Below are 22401 nucleotides of genomic sequence, written 5' to 3'. Positions count from 1 at the left end.
TACAAGTACCTGGGGATCCCGCAGGCAAATGGGAACCATGAAGAGGCCGCTAGAAAGGCTGCAACCACCAAGTACCTGCAGAGGGTCAGGCAAGTCCTGAGGAGTCAGCTGAATGGTAAGAACAAGATCCGGGCCATCAACACGTACGCCCTGCCCGTGATCAGGTACCCTGCTGGGGTAATAGGCTGGCCAAAGGAGGAGATAGAAGCCACTGACATAAAGACAAGAAAGCTCCTTACCATGCATCGAGGGTTTCACCCCAAGTCCAGCACCCTGAGGCTGTACGCTAAGCGGAAGGAAGGGGGCCGGGGACTGGTGAGTGTCAGCACCACAGTCCAGGATGAGACAAGGAACATCCAAGAATACATTGGGAAGATGGCCCCAACTGACCGAGTGCTCAGTGAATACCTCAGGCAGCAGAAACCCAAGAAAGAGGAGGGAGACGAGGAACCATCATGGAAGGACAGGCCCCTGCACGGTATGTACCACCGGCAGATAGAGGAGGTGGCTGATATCCAGAAATCCTACCAGTGGCTGGACAAAGCTGGACTGAAAGACAGCACAGAGGCACTAATCATGGCAGCACAAGAACAAGCTCTGAGTACAAGATCCATAGAGGCTGGGGTCTATCACACCAGGCAAGACCCCAGGTGCAGGCTGTGTAAAGATGCCCCAGAGACAATCCAGCACATAACAGCAGGGTGCAAGATGCTAGCAGGCAAGGCATACATGGAACGCCACAACCAAGTGGCCGGCATAGTGTACAGGAACATCTGTGCCAAGTATAACCTGGAAGTCCCTAGGTCAAAATGGGAGATGCCCCCAAGGGTGGTGGAGAATGACCGAGCTAAGATCCTGTGGGACTTCCAGATACAGACGGACAAAATGGTGGTGGCTAACCAACCGGACATAGTGGTGGTAGACAAACAGAAGAAGACGGCCGTAGTGATTGATGTAGCGGTTCCGAATGACAGCAATATCAGGAAGAAGGAACACGAGAAGCTGGAGAAATACCAAGGGCTCAGAGAAGAGCTCGAGAGGATGTGGAGGGTGAAGGTAATGGTGGTCCCCGTGGTAATCGGAGCACTAGGTGCGGTGACTCCCAAGCTAGGCGAGTGGCTCCAGCAGATCCTGGGAATAACATCGGAGATCTCTGTCCAGAAGAGCGCAGTCCTGGGAACAGCTAAGATACTGCGCAGGACCCTCAAGCTCCCAGGCCTCTGGTAGAGGACCCGAGCTTGAAGGATAAACCGCCCGCAGGGGCGTGCTGGGTGTTATATATATATGTTAGGGGTGCAACGATACTCGTATCGATATTGAACCGTTCGATACAGTGCCCCGCTGGGAGGAGGCAAACACGTGGTCCACTGCAAACTTGATGGCCCTGCCAGTCTACAAAAAGAAGTGAATTAAAAAAAATTATTTTACACCAGACACCAGACCTTACACAACCCCAAAGGTTATTTGTGTCCCTGACTGATCTGCCAAGTGAACATGTTAAAGACTACTCAATGAAACCACTAGCCATTCCCAGTCAAGCATAGACATTTTAACAGAGGTCTTTGGAAATGCAAAAGTTGAGTATTACAGCTGCAGAATTTACAGGGATGCATGTGCAAGTCTGTTTGGTGACCATGCTTGTGGCCGTGTTGTGTGGTCATCCTGCTGCAGATGCAGTGTTGGCAAGTGGCACCAGTGAACATGCCTAAATGTGCAGTCTGCTTTTATGTGACGCTTTAAAGGTTGCATCATAGGAGTAAAGTCTGTTTTGTTCCTTCACTATGCTTTGACATGAATAGTTTGTAGGAGCTGGCCACCTGTGTAATAATTTATCCTTTACCCATTTTCCCACCGATTGTTTCATAATTTTTGATATGCTTTGTTTAACTTCGCTTCCAGTGGAGTCAAAAGTTTCATTCCTTCCCTCTCCACTCTGCTATTACAACCAAGCAGTGTTGCTTATAACTTGTGCAGTTTTTTTCTGCGTAATTGTTTATATTCCTATATCTATTTACTAGGGGTGCAACGATACTCGTATCAATATTGAACCGTTCGATACAGTGCTTTCGGTTCGGTACGCATATGTATCGGACAATACAAAATGTTTTATTTATTTTATCAACTTTCCTTCTGACGATGCTGTCTGTTTTGAGCGCTCAGTGGATCTGCGCTCGACAGTGCAGCCTAGGCGGAGTAGTCGAACGCAGATTCACTGAGCGCAGGGCAAGCTAGCGAGACAGAAGCTAAACTCGTTGCAACATGGCAAATTGAACCTCCCCCACCCTCATTCAGATCTGGCCTTTGGAACTATTTTGGTTTTCATGTGACGTATGACCCTGAAGGTAAGCGCGTCATGGACTAAAGTAAAACAGTATGTTGGATGTGCCACGCAATGCTCAATTACATGGGTGGGAGCTAGTGCGTTAGCGCAGTTAGCTCGTTAACGTGTTGACGCCGTCCAGCCCCATGCACGGAGCGATCGGCGGTAGCTCGTTAACGGAGATTTGCGTGTTGTGGCGTTAAAGTCATTTCAACGAGATTAACCTGAAAGCACTAGTGGGAACACAACGAATATGACTGCACATTTACGCCGACATCATCCTAGTGCAAAGACAAGTGGAAGCAGACAAAAACAACAAGCATGCTACTAACTTTACCCGAGTCATTTAGACAGCTGTTTAATATGCTGCTGAGAATATAGCCCAGAAGAAGCGTATAGTATAGCTTTTATTTTGGAAAGAGACATTTCTCTGTAATAAACTCTCTTTTCCAAAGATGAGTGATTCCTCAATCAGATACAGGGCTCGCAATGCAAATATATGTCAATGCTTTTGCATTCTTTTGGAAATGTAGCTGGGTAATTATGTCATTGGCATCGGTGAGCCACTGTCTATATGTGACATATTGAAATCGCGTTTGAATTTGCGCTTGTTTTTTTGCTTTCACTTTGCAATCGTGCGAACTGTGTATAGAGAGCGACAGCACTGATCTGTGAGTGATGATAATTTGTGCACCAATTCCTCTGACATCGTCTTATCAATCGTTAGCTTACTATGCAAACATGACAAGTGAAATCTCCCGCAGCTTAAACATGTGAGAGGTTGATCGCGCAGAGAATCGCTGAGCTTTATGTGAGTGCAAGTGTAAAAGCAGCAGGATATATATTTCAGTTCTGCTGAGCCAAATAAGACAGGTCAGGGTGAAGAAGTGACAGCCAAAGAAAAGCTTACCGCAAAACGGAAAAGTTATGACAAATCAGACTATAAGGCAAAAAGAAAGTGCAGCTTTATGGTTTCATGGACAAAAGAATTTCTGTGGCTGCAATATGACGAGCTAAATAACCAGGGCTGCACATAAGTGGTCCGCAGGTGCGCATTCGCTGTCAAAATAAAAAACGCGCACAAGATAAGAAGTTGCAACGCGTGTTTGCGTACATAAGATTTTCTGGAGGAGGACAGACATTTGTTTAAAACTCTTAAAGATGTCGAAGAAGCTCCTTTAAGCAATTACTGTGATGTTCCTCCACCTCCAAAGAAATGTCAGGAGTCCGAACCACAAAAGAAGCAGGTATTCTCGGAAAAGTAGTTGCACCGTGACACCAAAGTATCAAACCGAACCGTGAATTTTGTGTATCGTTGCACCCCTAATATATATATATATATATATATATATATATATATATATATATATATATATATATGTATATATATATAATGCTGGAACACTTTTCTGACTCAGTTTGTGAGTGAAGCTCAAGGTATTTTCTGAAGCTGCGTCAAATCTAACCTTCAATTTGTTGTAAAAAATGATCGATTCTGTTGAGTTTAACTGATTCTTTTACACAAGAGTTTGTATCCAGGATGGACTGCTCGATGGGAATTATTTTCAACATTAATCAATGAGATGCAGTAAATCTGTTCGGTAAATAGATAAAAGACTTTTTATTGGGAGAAAGTGACTTCCACAATGAAGTGACTGCCCCCGTAAAATAGATGAGTAACCTGACTGCTCCCTGTTCAAGCACAGAGCTTTAAAACAGCTTTTACCATCTCCTGTTTCCTGGTGTGTGTGTGTGTGTGTGTGTGTGTGTGTGTGTGTGTGTGTGTGTGTGTGTGTGTGTGTGTGTGTGTGTGTGTGTGTGTGTGTGTGTGTGTTTACTAGCAGCGTTTAAAAGGCTGTAATTAATTTCAGCTCTGGTATTAATGTCCTGATTGCACTTTCCTTCAAAACTTTACATGTCAGTTTAAAATCAACAACAGCACTGAGTTAACTGTTTATGTACAAATACATATTAATGCATGAAATCATTATCAACTCACCGGGGCACCTTGAGCTCCAGCAGCACCAGTTGGCCCAGTATCACCCTTCTCTCCCTGTGGACACAACAGACATGTCAGTACCTTCCAGCTTGGAAGTATCCAGACATTAACTGGATACCGCCTCATCCTGAAGTCTACAGTCCTGACAAAAAATGCATCAAACTTGTAGCCTAAGCAAAAATAATGTATTCCAGCGCTTCCAGCCTGCAAACACAGGAGATATACTGTTTCACCTAAACATCAGGACTTCATAGCACCTGGAAAAATAACGTTGACGTGTAGAATCTGTGGAATCCCCATTTAAGAAGAGCAACCAGTCATGAAAGATGTCTGTCTAGCTTGCATCTTCATAAAAGTATCTGCTTTTGTATTTTATGTAAGCTCCACAAAGAGAAATTATATGTATCTGTGCCACTTGAGTGTGAGAGAACTGCTGGGAATTGTTATGTCGTGGTAGCGGCTCTGTATTGACGCACTTGTGCAGCATGTCCTGTGGTGAGATCTCGCACTGAGCCCACTTCTTGTTAAAACAAAAATATAAGGCAACAAACAAACACATTTGTAAACCACAACACAACGTGCATATAAAGTTTTAGCCATCTGCAAGACAGCAAAGTCCTCCGAGACCACTCTATACCGTGTTTGTTGACTGTGTGGTATGTGAACTGGTTCCAGCGTGGACCGCTCTAATACACTGGCAACGGCAATGAACATGCGAAACAAGCTGTAAAATGTATTCTGGTGCTGCAGGCCAGTCATTTGTGAAGATTTGACGCTGCTTTGCCTGCTGAGCAAATGTATGAGAAAAGAATTTTTCAGATTTTTAAAAGAGCAAAAAAAAGATTATGAAACCCAAATATACTAAAAGCTTTTCTTCAGCCTTTGGTTCGATGTTATGAGTGTGTTTGAGTGCTTTGATGTTACTTGAATCCAGTGAACATCATATTAAAAACTGATGGTTTCCTCTTTCTCATACATATTCTCTTTTTTCCTGCACAATGTGTTTTGTTCATCTACACACAAAGATCTTACTGTAGGCCTTCTTCTTTTGAAATTGGTTACAAATAAACACTTTTATACAAGTGTGCACACTGTGTGTTTACTGTGTGAGACCAGTGCATGTGTTGGGGAGGGCTCCAGCAGTGGATTGGTGCTCTAATACAGGACAGTATGCAGAAACATAAACTGTATTTCGATGGTAGTTGTTCTCTTTTGTTCCACTGTTTCTGTCAGTGTGACTTTTTCTTCTTTGTATCCTGGGCTCGTGGTTTTGTTTCTTTCCTCTGTGGATTTCCTGTTGTGCATCTGCAGCACCTTTTGTTCACAAAGTAAGTTTTGCTAAAGATTTTTTTTAGGTTTCACTTGATAGAAAAAAATCTTAAACAGCAAAGGATAAACAAAAAGAGAAAATGATTGGCACCAACTATGTGAGTTTGAAAAATATGCACCTCCAGTCATGTTAAATAACAAAGCACCCTTCTTTAAACTTGTCACAACATAATAAGAAAAAGTAACCTGGCACTTGGCAGGTACAACCTCAGAAGAACTACAAAGTATGACATATTACTCCATGTCATTTTTTTCTCTGCCAAAAATTAGACCACAATGTGGAAGCGCTGTGTGAAAAACTAAGTACATTATAGAAATGAAGAAGCAGCCAGGTGCCTCTAACCAGATCAAATCAGCGAGGAGGACCACCTTTATAAAAGCACAAGTTTTGCTGTTTGCAGTATACAAAACAAAACCCCATACTGACGATTCGTCACGGCCCGAGACGTGTCACAGTAACGCGAAAGGTGCCCTTCCACATTACGAGACGCTCCGGATTCTTAATTGAAGCGCTTCCCGTTATTCACTTAGCAGCTTTCTATTACAGCCCTAACCCTAACCTTACATTTATAGATCCCTTCTAATACGCTCTCATGCCTCGGATCATATCGACGATTTGTCACATAGCGTCGGTATGTTGCATGTTGGGATGAGAACATGGGGAGAATTCAGGCATACCACAGAGGAAAGACAAGATGTTACTGTGGCTGCACGTCCGTCTGCGTGGGGATATAAGTCCATTTCCCAACAGTTTGATTTCCATCATTCGACAGCGAGAACGTGGCAAACATTCTTGACAGCTGCCAGTCTTCTCAGGAGTGGATGTTCCAGTAAATTCACCCCAAGGCCAGACTGTGCAATGCTTGGAAAAACTGCAACAAACCCAAGAGCAAACTGAAGCATGAGTGACCTTTTCAATAATACGTTAGCTATAAAGAAAAAGGATTTGATGTCAGCTGTCTGCTGCAGATGAAGAAAACAATGTGTCTGCATCATCCGAACAGTGAAAGAAGGGTGAGCAATTAAAATGAGCCTGACAGTAAACTGCAGCGCTCGCACTTAATAATAGATGACCAACTAAAATCGTAAATGAAGCTAACAATAGCATTAGCATCCCCGGAGCAGCCTCAGTTGTCAGATTAGATTCTTGCTCTTGGAAATAAATTATAACATCTTCGAATATTTATACCGATAAGCCAAAACCTTCTGAGCATTTTGTAACGAGGGCCCGTTTCAAAGTCTGGGATATATTAGCTGAGGGGTCGGCTCAGAAGAAACGGGCAGGTGTAAAAACCAAAGTCATTTGGACAAGAGCCAAAGTGATATAGCCAGACGACTGAATCAGAGCATTTCAGAAGTGCTTGTGCGGTCAGCCTGATCCACAAAGGACACTGAGAGGTCTTGTAGAGTCAACAGATGTGTGACAACAGCAGCATGTTAACAACAGTGGAAATAATTTACTGTACAGCATTCACCGTAGCTCTTAGCTGAAACAGCTAACAAATATCTATCTTTTTTATACAGACCTTTAAAGGACAGTTGTATTACCTTAGTAACCAGCTGACCATCTAATCTAATTAAATAAATTACATTTATTTCTACAAAGAGCTGCACAGGCGCCTAAAAATCATTTCGAGGATGTTTTGCTATATTCCATCATATTTATGCAACCTTTATTCAACCTTCTCACATAGCACCTAATTGCTTGTTTGGTCCTAAAATATCTTTTCCTTTTCCAGTTACAAAGAAAGTCCTGTGCGGTAATGTTCGCTGACATATTAAGCCAGGCCTTCTTGTTAACCTCAGCTCAGCAGCGCCTAACTTCAGACCTGGGTACTCTGCGGGGCTTCAAGTATGACAGTTTGAGGTGTGAAACATTTCTCTCGTGTTCGAGCTCTGTGCTGAACACAGAGGTTACCGGGTCCCTAAGATACAGTATATTTTGAGTGCACGGTTATGAAAGTTGGCAGTGAGGAAACAACTGAATTAGCTCTCTGTTGCATCTGTTTTCTTTTGAAGTGTCTCGCCGCACTACGCACATAAACCCATAAGAGCAGCAGACCTCATAATTACACAGCCAAGACGCCCACCACAGCCCAATAAATGACAAGATGACATAAATCTCTGGGTGTCTAGAACAAGAGAAAATAGACAACACACAGAAGCTGGCCTGACACGGTCCTTTTATGTAAGCACACTAATCCGGCACTTCACCCTGCCTCCCGCTGTTAAAGACTGAAGAGCCAGTGACAAGTTGATATCTCTGAGCTAAACCGAACTTAGACACATAATATTTGTAGATTTGAAAGAAAAAGTCTGTAAGAGATAAAGGCAGCAAGCACAAGAATGTAAGAACACGCTGTGTCTGACCACATCTTTTTATAGGAGAGGATCACTGAGGGCTGGGGGTGGGTAGAAGCCCAAAACGTAGTGGTGATGTACTTCAAGCAACAACAAGAGCTGGTGAATGAATGAGGGAAAGATGTGACTGAAAAAGCAGATTTAAGTCTTGATTGGCCAGCTGATCTGCATGTCAAACATAACCAATGATCGTGAGCAGTTTGAGCATCTGACCAGTACCTTGGTACTGCTTCAAAGTACGGAGCATAACCAGATTACAGGCATTCTGGCCTGAAACTCCTTCTGAAATCCACTAGGAAGGCCTGGGAGGAGCAGCTAGAAACAGTTTACCTGGAGGGTCAACTACTGATCCTTTCTGTTAAAAGGTTCCAGTTGAAGTAATTTTATCTGATAAGGATTCCTCCTGACTTCCCTTTAGTGATTTCCTGAGCACATCCAACTGAATGGAGACCATGCAGCATAACCAGAAAATGCTGGTATGATTGCATATCCCGGGAATGCTCCGGGATCCCCCATGATGCTCTTGGGAAGCCTTTCATGTTGTATCAGATGTTCCCCTGCTGATGCATACAGTAGTAATAACAGATTTAGAGCTATCTGGATCTTTCTCCAAACCCTCAACCACCCGTCGTTGTACTGGAGAGAATTCAACAACGAGCAGCATCACCAGGTGCAGCTCATTGCTTGTTGGCTTTCCCTATCATACGTCTTACACTAAAAGGCAACTGTAGTTGTAAGGTAGCAGAGTGTATATGAAACTGTACTGACAATCTCTAAAAGTACAGGAATTTTCAAATCTGGACCAATAACAAAGCTAAAACTACTTGTATGGCCAGATACCAGTAGGTTAGCTAAGATAACAGTTCATCAGCTGTGTAGCTACAAACTGAAAAAACCCAAGAGTTGGGATGAATGATTAGTGGCTACTTTATTCCAGAAAGCATTTCCACTTGCATATTCTCAAAGTTGGTGGAGTCTAAATATTCTGTATAAGGGAAGCATCTCATTTTCCTTAAATGAATAAACAGCACCCATACGCCCCATATTTACCACAATTAATCACCTCATTAAACAGCTTAATGTGTGAGTTGCAACAGTTCGGTGTCGTTGAGGAGGTATTTAACTGTGTGGCAACATGTGAGGACTTCTTTCAGTCACACTGGGGTAGTGTAGTTTATTTCCTACAGACTTTGGTAACTGACTGTAGTAAAGTAAACACTGATTAGCAAGCTGCACGGCTATTTCCCACAAACACAGATACTTGTTTATTAGTGCTAAGTAGTGCAGCAAACTTAGCAAAACTGAAGCAGAAACTTCTTGGACAGTCTGTGAGATAATGTCATTAGAAATGCTCCAAAAGCCACCAACCCAGCCGAGGCTTCACTTATCTCATTCTGTCCGCTTGGATGAGGTATTCCTGCCAACTCCATGCAGCACTGCCTTTGATGTTGCTGGATAAGTAGCTCTCATACTTTAGCTAAAACTTGCTTCTTGTTACATTTTTTGCTTCACTCTGAGCTGCTGCCTGCTTTGCTCTGTGTGTAGGTGGAGGGACACACACACATACATCTTTGAGAGGATAATCACAGAGTATTCCAAATTTAGTCATAGCAAATAAGTGTCAGTCCTTTAACTGCATGTCAGCCCACTGCTTTTCATTCGGGCCCCCTGGTAACCTCTTTTTTTGATTAGGAAAACTAAACAAAAAAGTACCCTACATGCTGTTGGGATGCCTTTTCTTTAGGCTTCTGAAGTGGATTTCCTCTGAAAATTGAGGTAGTTACTGAAGCTCCTGTCCCTCACAGCCACATTTTACACATATATGTGTGTGCGCGCACACACACACACACACACAGGTGTTGCTATCCTAGTGGGGACATCTCATTGACATAATGCCCTAGCCGCTTACCCTAACCATCAAAAATGAATGCCTAACCCTGACTGTTACCCTAAACCTAACCATAACTTAATTGTAACCCTGACACTAAAACCACATTTTAAGTCTCAAAAATGCCTTTGCACTAGTGGGGACCGAGATTTTGGTCCCCAGAAGTATAGTAAACTTCCAATTTTTGGTCCCCGCAAAGACGTCTAAACAGGTACACACACACACACCTCCTCTTGCCAAACAGTAACTTTATGACCGCCTTGATGTGATGCATTTTGGGAATTGCTGGCATTAAAAAATAACACGGGTTAAATTATACAACGCAAAATACAAACAGGACATGGCAATAAGAATTCATATGTGTAATAGTCAGCCATATAGCCTTAAATAGAAGAATATAGATTTTATTGTAAGCAGCGCAGATACTCACAAACCCACTGAACTGACGAAAAGAGGAAATATTAATGAGAAGTATCTATCTGTGCTTCACAAATCATTTTTTTAAGTACAAAATATTTCAATCTGTGTTTTTAATTTTGACTAAAGTAGAAAATTATATCATGATAAAAGAGTATTTTGGATGAAATTTCTGATTTTCCTGTTATAGACAAAGAGCAGTTGATTTTACATATTCTCATATTAACTAACATTTTGTTACAGCTTTCTTATGTGTGTAATGCCCCAAATGCCCAGCTGACCATTTTCATTCTCAACCAAGGACCCTCAAGTGGCTCTATACACAGTGTTGGGAAGGTTACTTTTAAAATGTATTCCATTACAGATTACAAAATACATGCCCCAAAATGTATTCTGTAACGTATTCCGTTACAGATTCCCAACACATGCACTGTGATTTATCACTATTACTGAAGGTCAGCGGCTACAAACCGTAGTAAAGGGACCTCTGGCTAATATGGTGGGTTCGTGTCGGGCTTGTAGCCGAAAAATCGCTTTACTTTGTTGTGTGGGTCAACTTTTCTTGCGAGAGACAGAGAGAGGCGTTGAAAGGAACTTATTGTTTCAGAGGAAAACACGAACACAGTGTACAGTCGAGTCTTGACAGCTTACTTACAACTGGGCTCATCAGGCACTCTTCTTGGCTGAAGTGGTTATTATTATATTTACATGCTTCCAGCTCCCGTTTCTGCTTGATAACAACTCGTACTTTTCCTTTTTCTCCCTCCTCGCGCTCACAGACCCATAACGTGTATGGCAGTCCATTCTCCCTGCAACACGGACTACACTGCCCATGATGCTACGTTCTTTAGAGCTATACCTGTAGCATTCTGCCTGTTAGCTTAGCACAACAACAACAACAAAAAGGCGCTCTCTCATGCAGGAAACACGCAGAGAGAGAGCGTCGCCCTGTAACCATGGCAACCGTAACGCTGCCGCCTGGAACAACAGAACGTAGCTGTCAAACAAAACCCAAACAGTCCTGACCCGCCACAACATGAAACAGGAAAGTACCGCAGTGTAATCCATTTATTTCAACAAAGTAACTGTATTCTAAATACCACCTTTTTAAATGGTAACTGTAACCGAATACAGTTACTCATATTTTGTATTTTAAATACGTAACGGCGGTACATGTATTCCGTTACTCCCCGACATGGTCTATACATCTGTTACTTGTGGGTAACAACTGATGATTTGTGGGCCTGTCAGCCTGAGGGAGAGGGAAACTCGAACTTATGCATGTACTTAAGAGGTCTCTGAACTCGCTTCCAAATTACAAGAAACAGAGTTAAAAATAAACCCAACCTAAATGCTACCGGCTTCCTTTTGATCTGTGTAAGTAGACGATTGTCATTTGTTGGCTCATTTAAGCAACATCATTTAAAGGATCCTGTGGTTTCGTTGGTCCCGAGAACATGCTTCTGCTAATATTATTAATGGGTTTTCAAATGTATATGGACAGCCTAGCCCCATTTGAAATCTCCCCATCCCTGTTTTCCAACAGATAATAGTTATACAGTTAGTAATTACAGGGCAGCACTGATTGGCATACAGTATCTTTATCTCTTTATCTCTCGTAACATGAAAACCTCACACAGCTGCATCTGAAATGTTATAATTTTGGGTGTAGAACACTCGGTATCTGGTAATAAGAGACCTACTGCCAGCACTGAGCTGATCATTTCTATCTGACTTCACTTGAGTGTGAAACATCAAATCCTAAACTCTTTGAAAGTGTGATGCTGAAAGATAGCAGCTTTATGAGTGTGATTAAAGGCCACAGTAGCAGCCTAAAGCCTTCTACAGTATATCTAACGTTAGGCATCATTAACATTCAATGGGGCTTCCACGGATCGGTGAAAATAAATTCTTTACAGCTGATGAGGGAGACCACCTCAGGCAGTGACCACACTGAGAGCTTTTTTACTGCTATACATCACTTTTTGTTAACTGCGTGGAAGTTGTTAGAACGGGGCTTTTACAGACTAAGAGCTAACTATTTATTCAGTAACGACTGTTCAGTTGTTCTCTGTGTATCTTTTTAAATGATGCTTCATGCTTTTCCATTAGACGTCCCCATTACAATGTTCTGTTTGGTTTTTCATTTTATCATCAGCAAGCAAACTAACATTTCTGAGGGTAGAAGCACGTACACCTAAAACTGATCAGGGGTGTCAGTCATCCTTTATATGAGCTACATGGTTGCTATTTGCAAAGGCAGGTGGAAACCTGAACGGGAAGGAGGCCAGACCAGGTGGAAACCAGTGCGGAAGTACGACAGCGCTATCCAACATGACACCTGAACAAATGTAGACCACAACACTCTATAGAAATCTTGGACCGCAGTTTATTGTCCAACATGAACCCCTGTGTGCTGAGGTCATGAGTCCCTCCCTGTGGCAGGAGAAAGGCTGCTTTGCTCAGCTGACTTGTTGTGTCAGACCTGAAAGGAAGCTCTGTCCATCTCACCTGTGGTTGTGCTCCAAAATAAATGTTCTCATCAGACCTCAACAAATATTAGAGAAAGACTCAATTGTGTACCCAAAATAATTTTCTGTACATTTCTGTTTAAATTCCAGTTTGGTAAGAGGAGGAAGGAAAAAGAGATCAAGTCAAACATACACAGCGGTCAGAGGTTTCTGTGGTAATTTTTGGCTTGGAATGATTTTTCTTGAACTGCTCTATTTCCAGGGTGGGCTGGTTGTATAGCATGCATCTTTAACCATTTACAGAATGAATTTAATGTCTTTTATTTATTCTGCATTTTTTAACACACATCAGGTCAGAGTTAAACATACAGGCTCAAAGATGTACTTTGGTATTTGGTGTAATGTCCCTTAGCAAGTTGCAGCTCCGTCAGATGCTTTGATAGTGTCGACAACCTTGTGTCATGATTCTGCTTGAAAATTTGACCACTTTACTTAGTAATATTGGCAGAGTTCCTTTCAACTGATTGGCTTCCTAGCATGGACACGGCTTTTAAGCATATTCCATATTTCCAAGACGGCTGACGTCAGGGATTTGGGAAGGCCATTCCAGTAGCTTACTGTAAGTTTGGATGTGTGTTGGGGATTATTGTCCTGGTGGAACACTCAGTTGTGTCCAAATTTCAACCATCTATGGATTTGAGTTCCACTTCTGCATTATTCCATCAATTTTGTGCAACGTAGCACTGCAGCAAAACAGCCCCAGAGCATGATGCTGCCATCGCTACTTTCATCTAGGTTCATCTAATTCTTTGGACTTGATCATGAGGATGAGCAGTGAATAGAGCCAGGTCCTGCCGAGTCAAAGAACAATATAAAATATTTAACTCCACTTCTTCCAATATTTAAGTGAGAATATGTATCAGGGATGAAGAACAATATCCTTTCACAGTATTTCCAAATGTGAGCCTGTAAGTATTTTTATAAACCTCTGTGGATTACAGAAAATACAAATTAAATGTAAACTTGTGCAGGTTTTTTTAGGTTGTTAAAGATGTATTCATTCAACAATCAGTCCTTCAAAGTATGTTGGTATGTTGTGCTTCCTGGTAATCATTATGATGATCAGTCTTCCCTGACTTTGCTGCAAGAAACTGTATTTGTTTGTTAGGCTTCCTGCATCGGTGATGCAGCTCAAGTCACCAGTTTAGTTAATCTCAGCGGCTCTCTTTACTTCACTTTCTACTCAATTTACTTTACTTATAAATACTATAAATTAGGCATACAGAAATACATTATCTCAGAATTATACTTGGCGCCGGTGAGGTCGGCTGCCGTGCTGGATGCTCTGCCCTAACTTCTCCACTTTTTGCAGTTTTTCGTCACTTTTTGCTATATCTGCCATAATCTTGCATGGGCATCATGCAAAACACACAAATCCGCTACAGTAGAGACAGTTTGGTTTCTATTGGTCTGCAATACACGAGCATTTCACCATGTTTAACTCCGGACCCAACCTGGCCAAAGGAGATCCTGAGAGAGAACAAAAGACGCGACCCTAAGCGACGGCCTCGAGGTAAAAGAGCCGGCATCAGGAATAGGCTACGGGCTCGCGCACACCGCGCACCCATGCCCAGTATCCTGCTAGCCAATGTTCAATCCATCGAGAACAAGCTTGATGACCTCAGAGCCAGAATCAAGTTCCAGAGAGACATTCGGGACTGCAACCTCCTCTGCTTCACCGAGACTTGGCTGAACCCAGCGATACCAGACCACGCCGTGCAGTCGACGGGGTTCTTTTCGGTTTACCGCATGGACAGGACAATGGAGTCGGGGAAGAAAAGAGGTGATGGAGTATGTTTGATGGTGAACAACAGATGGTGCGACAGCACAAACATCTCCCCACTCACACGCTCTTGCTCGCCCAATCTGGAGCTTTTGATCGTTAAGTGTCGCCCTTTCTATCTCCCTCGGGAATTCACTGCGGTCATTGCCTGCACTGTTTACATTCCGCCTCACGCGGACTCGGACACTGCCTTATGTGAGCTACATGAGGCTCTCACACATCAACAAACACTTCACCGAGATGCCGCACTCATTGTTATGGGAGATTTTAACAGAGTGAATCTCAAACGGACATTTCACAACCTTCACCAGCACATCAACTGCCCCACCCGGGGCACGAGGACATTAGACCACTGCTACACCCCGATCAAGAACTGTTACAAGGCTCAACCCCTGCCGGCATTTGGAAAATCGGACCATTCCGCCATCTTCCTCATGCCTGCTTACAAACAAAGGCTAAAGCAGCAACCACCAATCAGGAGGGAGGTCGCTCGCTGGACGGACCAATCGGTGGCCGCGCTGCAGGACGCACTGGATGACGCAGACTGGGACATGTTTCGGCGCAGCTCTGATGACATCAACATGTTTACGGAAGCGGTTGTGGGATTTATCGGGAAACTAGCGGACGACACAGCAGAAAGAACTATCATCCGAACGTTTCCCAACCAGAAGCCGTGGGTGGATAAAAACATCCGCGACGCTCTGAGATCACGCACCGCTGCCTACAATGAAGGGCTCGTCTCCGGTAATATGGACCTATACAAGGCTGCGTCCTACAACGTGCGCAGCGCGGTCCGAAAGGCAAAGCGGAGCTACGGGGAAAAACTAGAGTCACAGCTACGACAGTGCGACTCTAGGAGCCTGTGGAAGGGACTGCGGACTATAACGGACTATAAACGACCAGCTTCTTCAATGATGAATGCCGACACTTCACTGGCTGATGAGCTGAACACGTTTTATGCTCGCTTCGACGGCGCAGCAATTAAAACAACAAACGGCTGCGCGCGCTCGGAGTGCACCAGTGAAGAAAATGCATTTGTCATCACAGAGCATGCCGTGAGGAACACCTTCAGGAGGGTGAACACCAGGAAGGCAGCAGGACCAGATGCAATCCCTGGCCGGGTCCTTAGAGCCTGCGCTGATCAACTAGCACCGGTGTTCACGGAGATCTTCAACCTCTCCCTGGCCCAAACTGTGGTTCCCACGTGCTTCAAACGGTCCATTATTGTCCCTGTTCCAAAGAAACAACAGCCCGCTTGCCACAATGACTACCGTCCAGTAGCACTGACTTCAATTGTGATGAAGTGTTTTGAAAGACTGATGAGAGATCACATCACTTCTTCACTTCCTGCCACCATCGACTCACTTCAGTTTGCTTACCGGACTAATCGTTCCACAGACGATGCCATATCTCACCTGCTCCACACATCCCTGAGTCACCTGGACACTGGCAGAGGGAATTATGTTAGGATGCTGTTCGTGGACTACAGTTCAGCATTCAACACAATAATTCCCTCTAAGTTGACGGATCTAGGACTCAGCTCATCACTGTGTCAGTGGATCCTCAACTTCCTCACAGACAGACCCCAATCAGTGAGGGTGGGAAAACAAGTCTCCCCCTCCATCTCACTCAGCACTGGAGTGCCTCAGGGCTGTGTTTTAAGCCCCCTGCTGTACTCACTGTCAGAGATGGGCAGTAACGTTACTGTAATCTGATTACTTTTTTCAGGTAACGAATAAAGTAAGGGATTACTATTGCAAAAATGGTAATTAGATTACCGTTACTTTCCTGTAGGAACGCTGCGTAACTGCGTTACTAAAACCGTGATTTTTTGCGAGAATGTCTCACGACAGTGACGTAAGCGAGTGCGACGTTCGTGACAACAGCTGTGTGCAGATCAACAATGGATCATATATCGAGTGCGGGAGAGAGTATGAGCGTGCAGTGTTTAAAGCGTGGAAATACTGACCTTACACCGAAAAAAACCCCTAAACTTCTGAGCAAGCACCGAGTAGCTACGACGTAATGGGAAACTCACAGAGAAACTCGCGGATTCTTCAACTGACCGCGGCACACCTGCACCAGGGTAAACCTCCGCCTACCCAACTCCTGCTTTACAGGTGAAAATAGAGCAACAGGACCGCTGAGTCTTTGACTTTATTTATTTTCTGCTGTGTTTTACTTGCATCTATTTGAAAGACTGAGTGTAAACACAAAAAATATTTTATTTTATGTGCTGGAATGTGCAGAAAATAGGTTTAAATATTAAACTAATTTCTTCCAGTCAGAGAATGTTGCATATAATTAAATTTTTGCTTGATGCATAAAGTTAAAAGATTAAAACTAACAAAACAAGTTTAAAAAAGAGACTTTTCCATTTGATTACATTTTGTATGATGGATTATGTAGAAAAAGTAGAATTGGGCTGAAAGATCTATCACTTTATCACCTCTTCAGGTTGTAAATCATGTTTTTAAAAAGTAACTAAGTAACTAAGTAATTAATTAATTTTGAAAATAAGTAATCAGTAAAGTAACGGGATTACTTTTGGGGGGTAGTAATCGGTAATTAGTTACTGATTACTTTTTTCAAGTAACTTGACCAACACTGCTCACTGTACACTTATGACTGTGTAGCCACATCAGACAAAACCTCCATTGTCAAGTTTGCTGACGACACTGCTGTTGTGGGCCTGATCTCCGACAACATCGAGACGGCCTACCTGAAGGAGATTAGGAACCTGGAGACCTGGTGCCAGGAGAATAACCTCCTCCTAAACATCAGCAATACTAAGGAGCTGATCGTGGACTTCACTACAAAGCAGGCGAGGAATTACAAACCCCTCATCATCAGTGGCACGCCAGTGGAGAGAGTGGACAGTTTCCGATACCTGGGTGTCCACATCACTCAGGACCTGTCATGGTCCTGTCACATCAACACCCTGGTTAAGAAAGCCCGTCAGCGTCTCTTCTTCCTCAGAAGACTTAAAGACTTCCATCTGCCACTGAAGGTGCTCAAGAACTTCTACTCCTGCACCATCGAGAGCGTCCTGACGGCAAACATCTGCACCTGGTTTGGGAACAGCACCAAGCAGGACAGACGAGATCTGCAAAGGGTGGTGCGCTCAGCCGAACGCATCATTCAATCAGAGCTCCCTGACCTGCTGTCCATCTACACCAAGCGGTGCAAGTCCAAAGCTAGGAAGATTATGATGGACCTCTCCCATCCCAACAATGGACTCTTCTCACTGTTGAGGTCTGGGAAGTGCCTCCGCTCCCTTAAGGCCAAAACAGAGAGAATGAGGAGGAGCTTCTTCCCCCAGGCTATTCGGGGCCTGAACCAGGTGTAGGACTGGACTCTCCCACACACGTCACTATAAGACTGGACTCTCACACACGTCACCACACGCACCACCACACAATCCTATAATTCCTATAATTTATAATCCTTATCTTTATAATCTCTTCTGCTATTTGCACATTCTTTACTGTAAATTCCTAAGCTAATTTGTAAATTTTGTAGTAAACTGTAAATTGTAAATATTGTAAAACTTTTCTTCTGTCATTTAATGGTCGGGCATTGTACAGCTACAAGCATTTCACCCCCATGTCATACTGTGTATGGTTGTGTGTGTGTGACAAATAAAATTTGAATTTGAATTTGATACTTAATCTCTTTAGGGTCGGGTAATGTTCCCATCTGTCCTTCATATGGAATGTAAACATGTTTGTCAGACACAAATGGAAATCTTAATAGAAGAGCTCTAAGATCAAAGTGCATGCAGTAAACTCTGTTTGAAAGGGAAGACGTTATCATTCCTGAAACGCTGCTCGTTTAGCACAAGACTACTACCACCATAATCCTTCTCCTAATGGTCCTAATGTCACCTAGTAGATGTTGTGAGAAAATAGCATATGGATTTAAAGGGCCATTACTATCTATTAGAGATGGACCGATCCGATATTACGTATCGGTATCGGTCCGATACTGACCTAAATTACTGGATCGGATATCGGCGAGAAATAAAAAATGTAATCCGATCCATTAAATATCAAAAAAGCACCTCACAAAACTTGCGACACGGCGTAACTCGTCTCATAACCGTAGCACGTCGGAGCAGTGTGGTCACGTGATACAGCGGCTGTGTGTATTTGTAGTCTCGCTACCAAACCAGCATTTCATCTCCGAGGAAGTGATCCCAGAGAGAAGTAAAGCAAGTGTGTAAGTTCCTCTCTGAATGTTTGTAAAGCATTCCCACGTTAAGCTTAACAACTGATATATGGAGCAAGTGCCTCTCTCTCTCTCTCTCTCTCTCCTGCCGCTACTTCATGAAACTGCTTAATGATCAGCTGATCGGCTTTTCTGTCGCGACTCCGTCTCTCTTCTTTGTTTTTGGCCCACTTTGCACCAGAAAGAGGAAACCAGCGGCTGAACAACAGCAGCACATTTAAGCTTGATCAGCTGTAGTTAGAATTTATTTATTATTACTTTCTACTCCAGGATCTTTTTCTACGTAGCTGACGGCTGGTAACTGTGCAGGGGCGGATCTAGCAAAGTTTAGCCAAGGGGGCACAAAGACATACTTTTCTTTCTTATTCTCATTTAAAATGTCTAGCTTTTAATAAATAATTATCTGAATCTTACACCCAAAGTTTTAATCTGATGTAAAATGTATAGAAGTCCATTACTGTATATAGTAACTGTTAAGTCTAATATACCCTAGTAAGCTATAGTACTTTTTCCTTTGGGAAAGTACCATCTGTGCAGTCTGCAATTCTGTTGAAGAAAGATGTTGAATCTATTTAATTATTCTTGAAAAAATAATTTATTTCTGTGCATTTTTTTTTCACACTGCATCAAATTAAAGTTGATTACATCGATTAAGCATCACAAAGTGGAGGGTGGAGGGTGGTTCCCTATTTTTTATTTTTTTTTGCTGGTAGTTTGCAACCCTATTAGTTAGGTTGCTTAATATTTCTGCTAAGTACTCTTTAAAATACCAGAATAGGAAGGATGGAGCAGGTTTAAGTTTATTAGATTGATCAGTGTTGCTGAACTATGAAATATTTTGGGCGCAGTGTACTTTTTACACACAGGTATAACAGAATAGCTTTAGTGCTGTTGTTTATTTAAACTTGACTATGAACTTATACAAAATGCAGCAAGATATTAAAAAACTGTTTTATTGATTAAAAAACACACTATATCGGATTCATATCGGTATCGGCAGATATCCAAATTCATGATATCGGTATCGGTATCGGACATAAAAAAGTGGTATCGTGCCATCTCTACTATCTATTCATATTTACATCCTGTTTTCCTTTATTTAATTCCTATCTAACAGCCTGGTCTCTGGTAATGATGCACAGCTGGAAATGTGTGCACTTACAAAGTAATTGTTTATTGTTTATTAAGTAATTGTTCAACAATCACCTTGATGCTGGACAGATTGCAGAGACTGCTTCTAGTCTGATGCTAAATTAAGCTAGTTAACGTGTGCCTTCATGACCAGATGACCAAAAATGCGGATACGTTCCACAGGGAGTGCTCTGGAGACAGTAGCAGCCACATGTTCCCACACATGGACACCAAATGTGTACCAGCATCCTCCACTTGGTAGAGAACACTTCCAGATCCTTGGAGAAAGTAGTTTGTTGTGATAGCAGGAACAGGCCCAAATTACTGAGCAGAGTGGCCGAGAGTCAGCGTGGAGTTCAGAGAAAACTCAAAATAGCAGTGTGCACACTTGTAGCTGGTGGGTGTGGACACACGCTTGCAGATGTGTGCATTTGCTCTTTCATTTAGCCACAGCCAGCTTGCCACAGGAGAACATCCCATGTAGTGTGTGGCTGTAGCCCACTACTAGTGTTAATTAACTGACAGAAATGGTGGTGGATAAGATTATAACAACATGCAGCCCGACTCTATGACTCATATCAGAGCAGCGAGAAATAAAATCTGTCAAAGAGATTTGTTTACAAAATTAATTCATGGACTTTTTAAGTTACAGGTATTTCTTTCTTTATGGCCCTTTATTTTTACCCTGCATGAGCTTCCATTTGGTCAAATTACTCCCATTAGGAGCATGCTGAAATAGCTATTAGCAGATCCTCTCTAATGCAGCCCATGGATTTATGGACGACTGTCGCTGGATTACTTTTCTAGGCCGCTAAAGAAAACTTGTAAATGTGCTGAGTCTTAGGTGGGGCCTAATGTCCTTTTTTAGTTTTTTATATAAGAGTTTACCTTTATTTGTTTGTCCTGTCAAATGTACATATCTATCAGTAAAGTTTAAAATTACCAGGGAGCACAGGGAGTATCTTATTCCCTGCCTCCCATATAAAATATTTATCCCACCCAGATGGATCTTTATAAACTATTTCGCTTTCCAGAAGACAAAAAAGTAAGTAGGAAGTTGAATATCTTTATGTCTTTCTGCCAACTTTGCAGTTTTAAAACCTTTTAGGTTTTTTCAAGTCTGAGACCACAGCATGCTTTGCATTAACTTACGCTAAGACAATAAAGCTGCTTTAAAGTCTTCTTTTGTTTAATATGTTTGCGCTTCTCAGTTGTTTTATGATCTCGTCTATACAAGCTTAAATTCTAATTCAAATTTAGCTGTGGTACATTATCCACATTCAACTCTTAAATCTAATTCCTTGACAGAACAGGATCATTCATGAAATGAAAAGGCTAGCCCACCGTCTGCTACTACTGTAGTAATGCTGTCACCTAATCTTACAATCACTTATGCTACATAGCCAAGTTACAGCTAGCTAGCTAAACTCCACACTAACATTAGTTTTATCAATGTGCAATTAATGACATCATAAATGTTATTACACATATAGCAAATAAACATGTTTACATTTAAATTTCTGATTTCTGTTAAAATGTGTCAAGAGGAAGATGAGAAAGACCTGGGCTACAAATACAGCAAAGCTCAGTGAGGCTATAAAGTAACCGCTCAGCAGCGACACAGGCTGACTGTCTCCAGGCCACGGCACACTGAAAGAGTCATTTGTGATAAAGGAGTCCCAAAAAAGTACTCAGAGTGTAATTGTCATCGTTACCTTTGTTAAATGAATTATGAAAAAACATTTCACAATATTTAAATGTCTTTGAGATGCACTGGTACTATTGCAAAGTTTAAACGAGGGCAGCTTACACAGAGGTCGGAAATGTTTTTAACATTTAATGTCCTGCTCAGTTCTGCTATCAGTCAGCGTCTGAACTGTCACATAAAGTAAATGGCAGCCACTTGCTGGCATTCATTGCCTTCAGTTTCAGTATGAATATCCATAAAGACAAACGTGCAGCTTTGTAAGATCAGCTTAAAGGAGGTTCGTTCTACAAAACCACTGCTTTGCCAAACAAACTGTCCTGTATGCAGAGTGTGGTGCTTCCCAACACTTTTGTGATGAAGCTGCAGACAGATGCTGGACCACAAATGCCACTGTGGTCAAATCAAATCGAGCTGTTCAGACAGCTTACAGAAACACTGGCAGCTGTTAACAGCAGCACACATGTTAATTGTAACAGAAATATTCTCTATAGTGTTGGCACGAGATGTTGACAATCACAGAGTGCAATGTTTGCAACGTGAAGCGGACTTGATGTCTCAGAAACTACAGTCTGCACTGACCTTTGGTCCCAGCGCGCCAACCAGTCCGACACGGCCTGGAGCTCCAGGCTCCCCCTAGGAGGTTGAAAAATTCTGTGAGGCAATATGAAACAACAGGGTCCTGGAAATGGTACAGAAGGTGGAAG

At 42.6% G+C, this 22401-nt stretch overlaps 1 protein-coding gene across 1 annotated transcript in view; it reads right to left on the bottom strand.

Annotated features, from left to right (window-relative positions):
* Positions 1–22401, bottom strand: part of LOC146625006 (uncharacterized) — a 71956-nt gene that overhangs the window by 30003 nt on the left and 19552 nt on the right. The window contains exons 17-18 of the mRNA XM_085363241.1: positions 22277–22330; positions 4320–4373 (exon numbers count right to left, since the gene is read on the bottom strand). Of these exons, the coding sequence (XP_085219367.1) occupies positions 4320–4373; positions 22277–22330 (108 nt within the window). The remainder of the gene's footprint in view (positions 1–4319; positions 4374–22276; positions 22331–22401) is intronic.

The sequence above is a fragment of the Diplotaxodon limnothrissa genome, linkage group LG9 (genome assembly GCF_057381915.1).
Source record: "Diplotaxodon limnothrissa isolate DT_005_m linkage group LG9, D_limnothrissa_male_GT1.1, whole genome shotgun sequence".
Taxonomy (NCBI): domain Eukaryota; kingdom Metazoa; phylum Chordata; class Actinopteri; order Cichliformes; family Cichlidae; genus Diplotaxodon; species Diplotaxodon limnothrissa.
The sequence above is the reverse complement of the archived record's forward strand: the minus strand, read 5'-3'. Positions and strand labels throughout refer to the sequence as shown.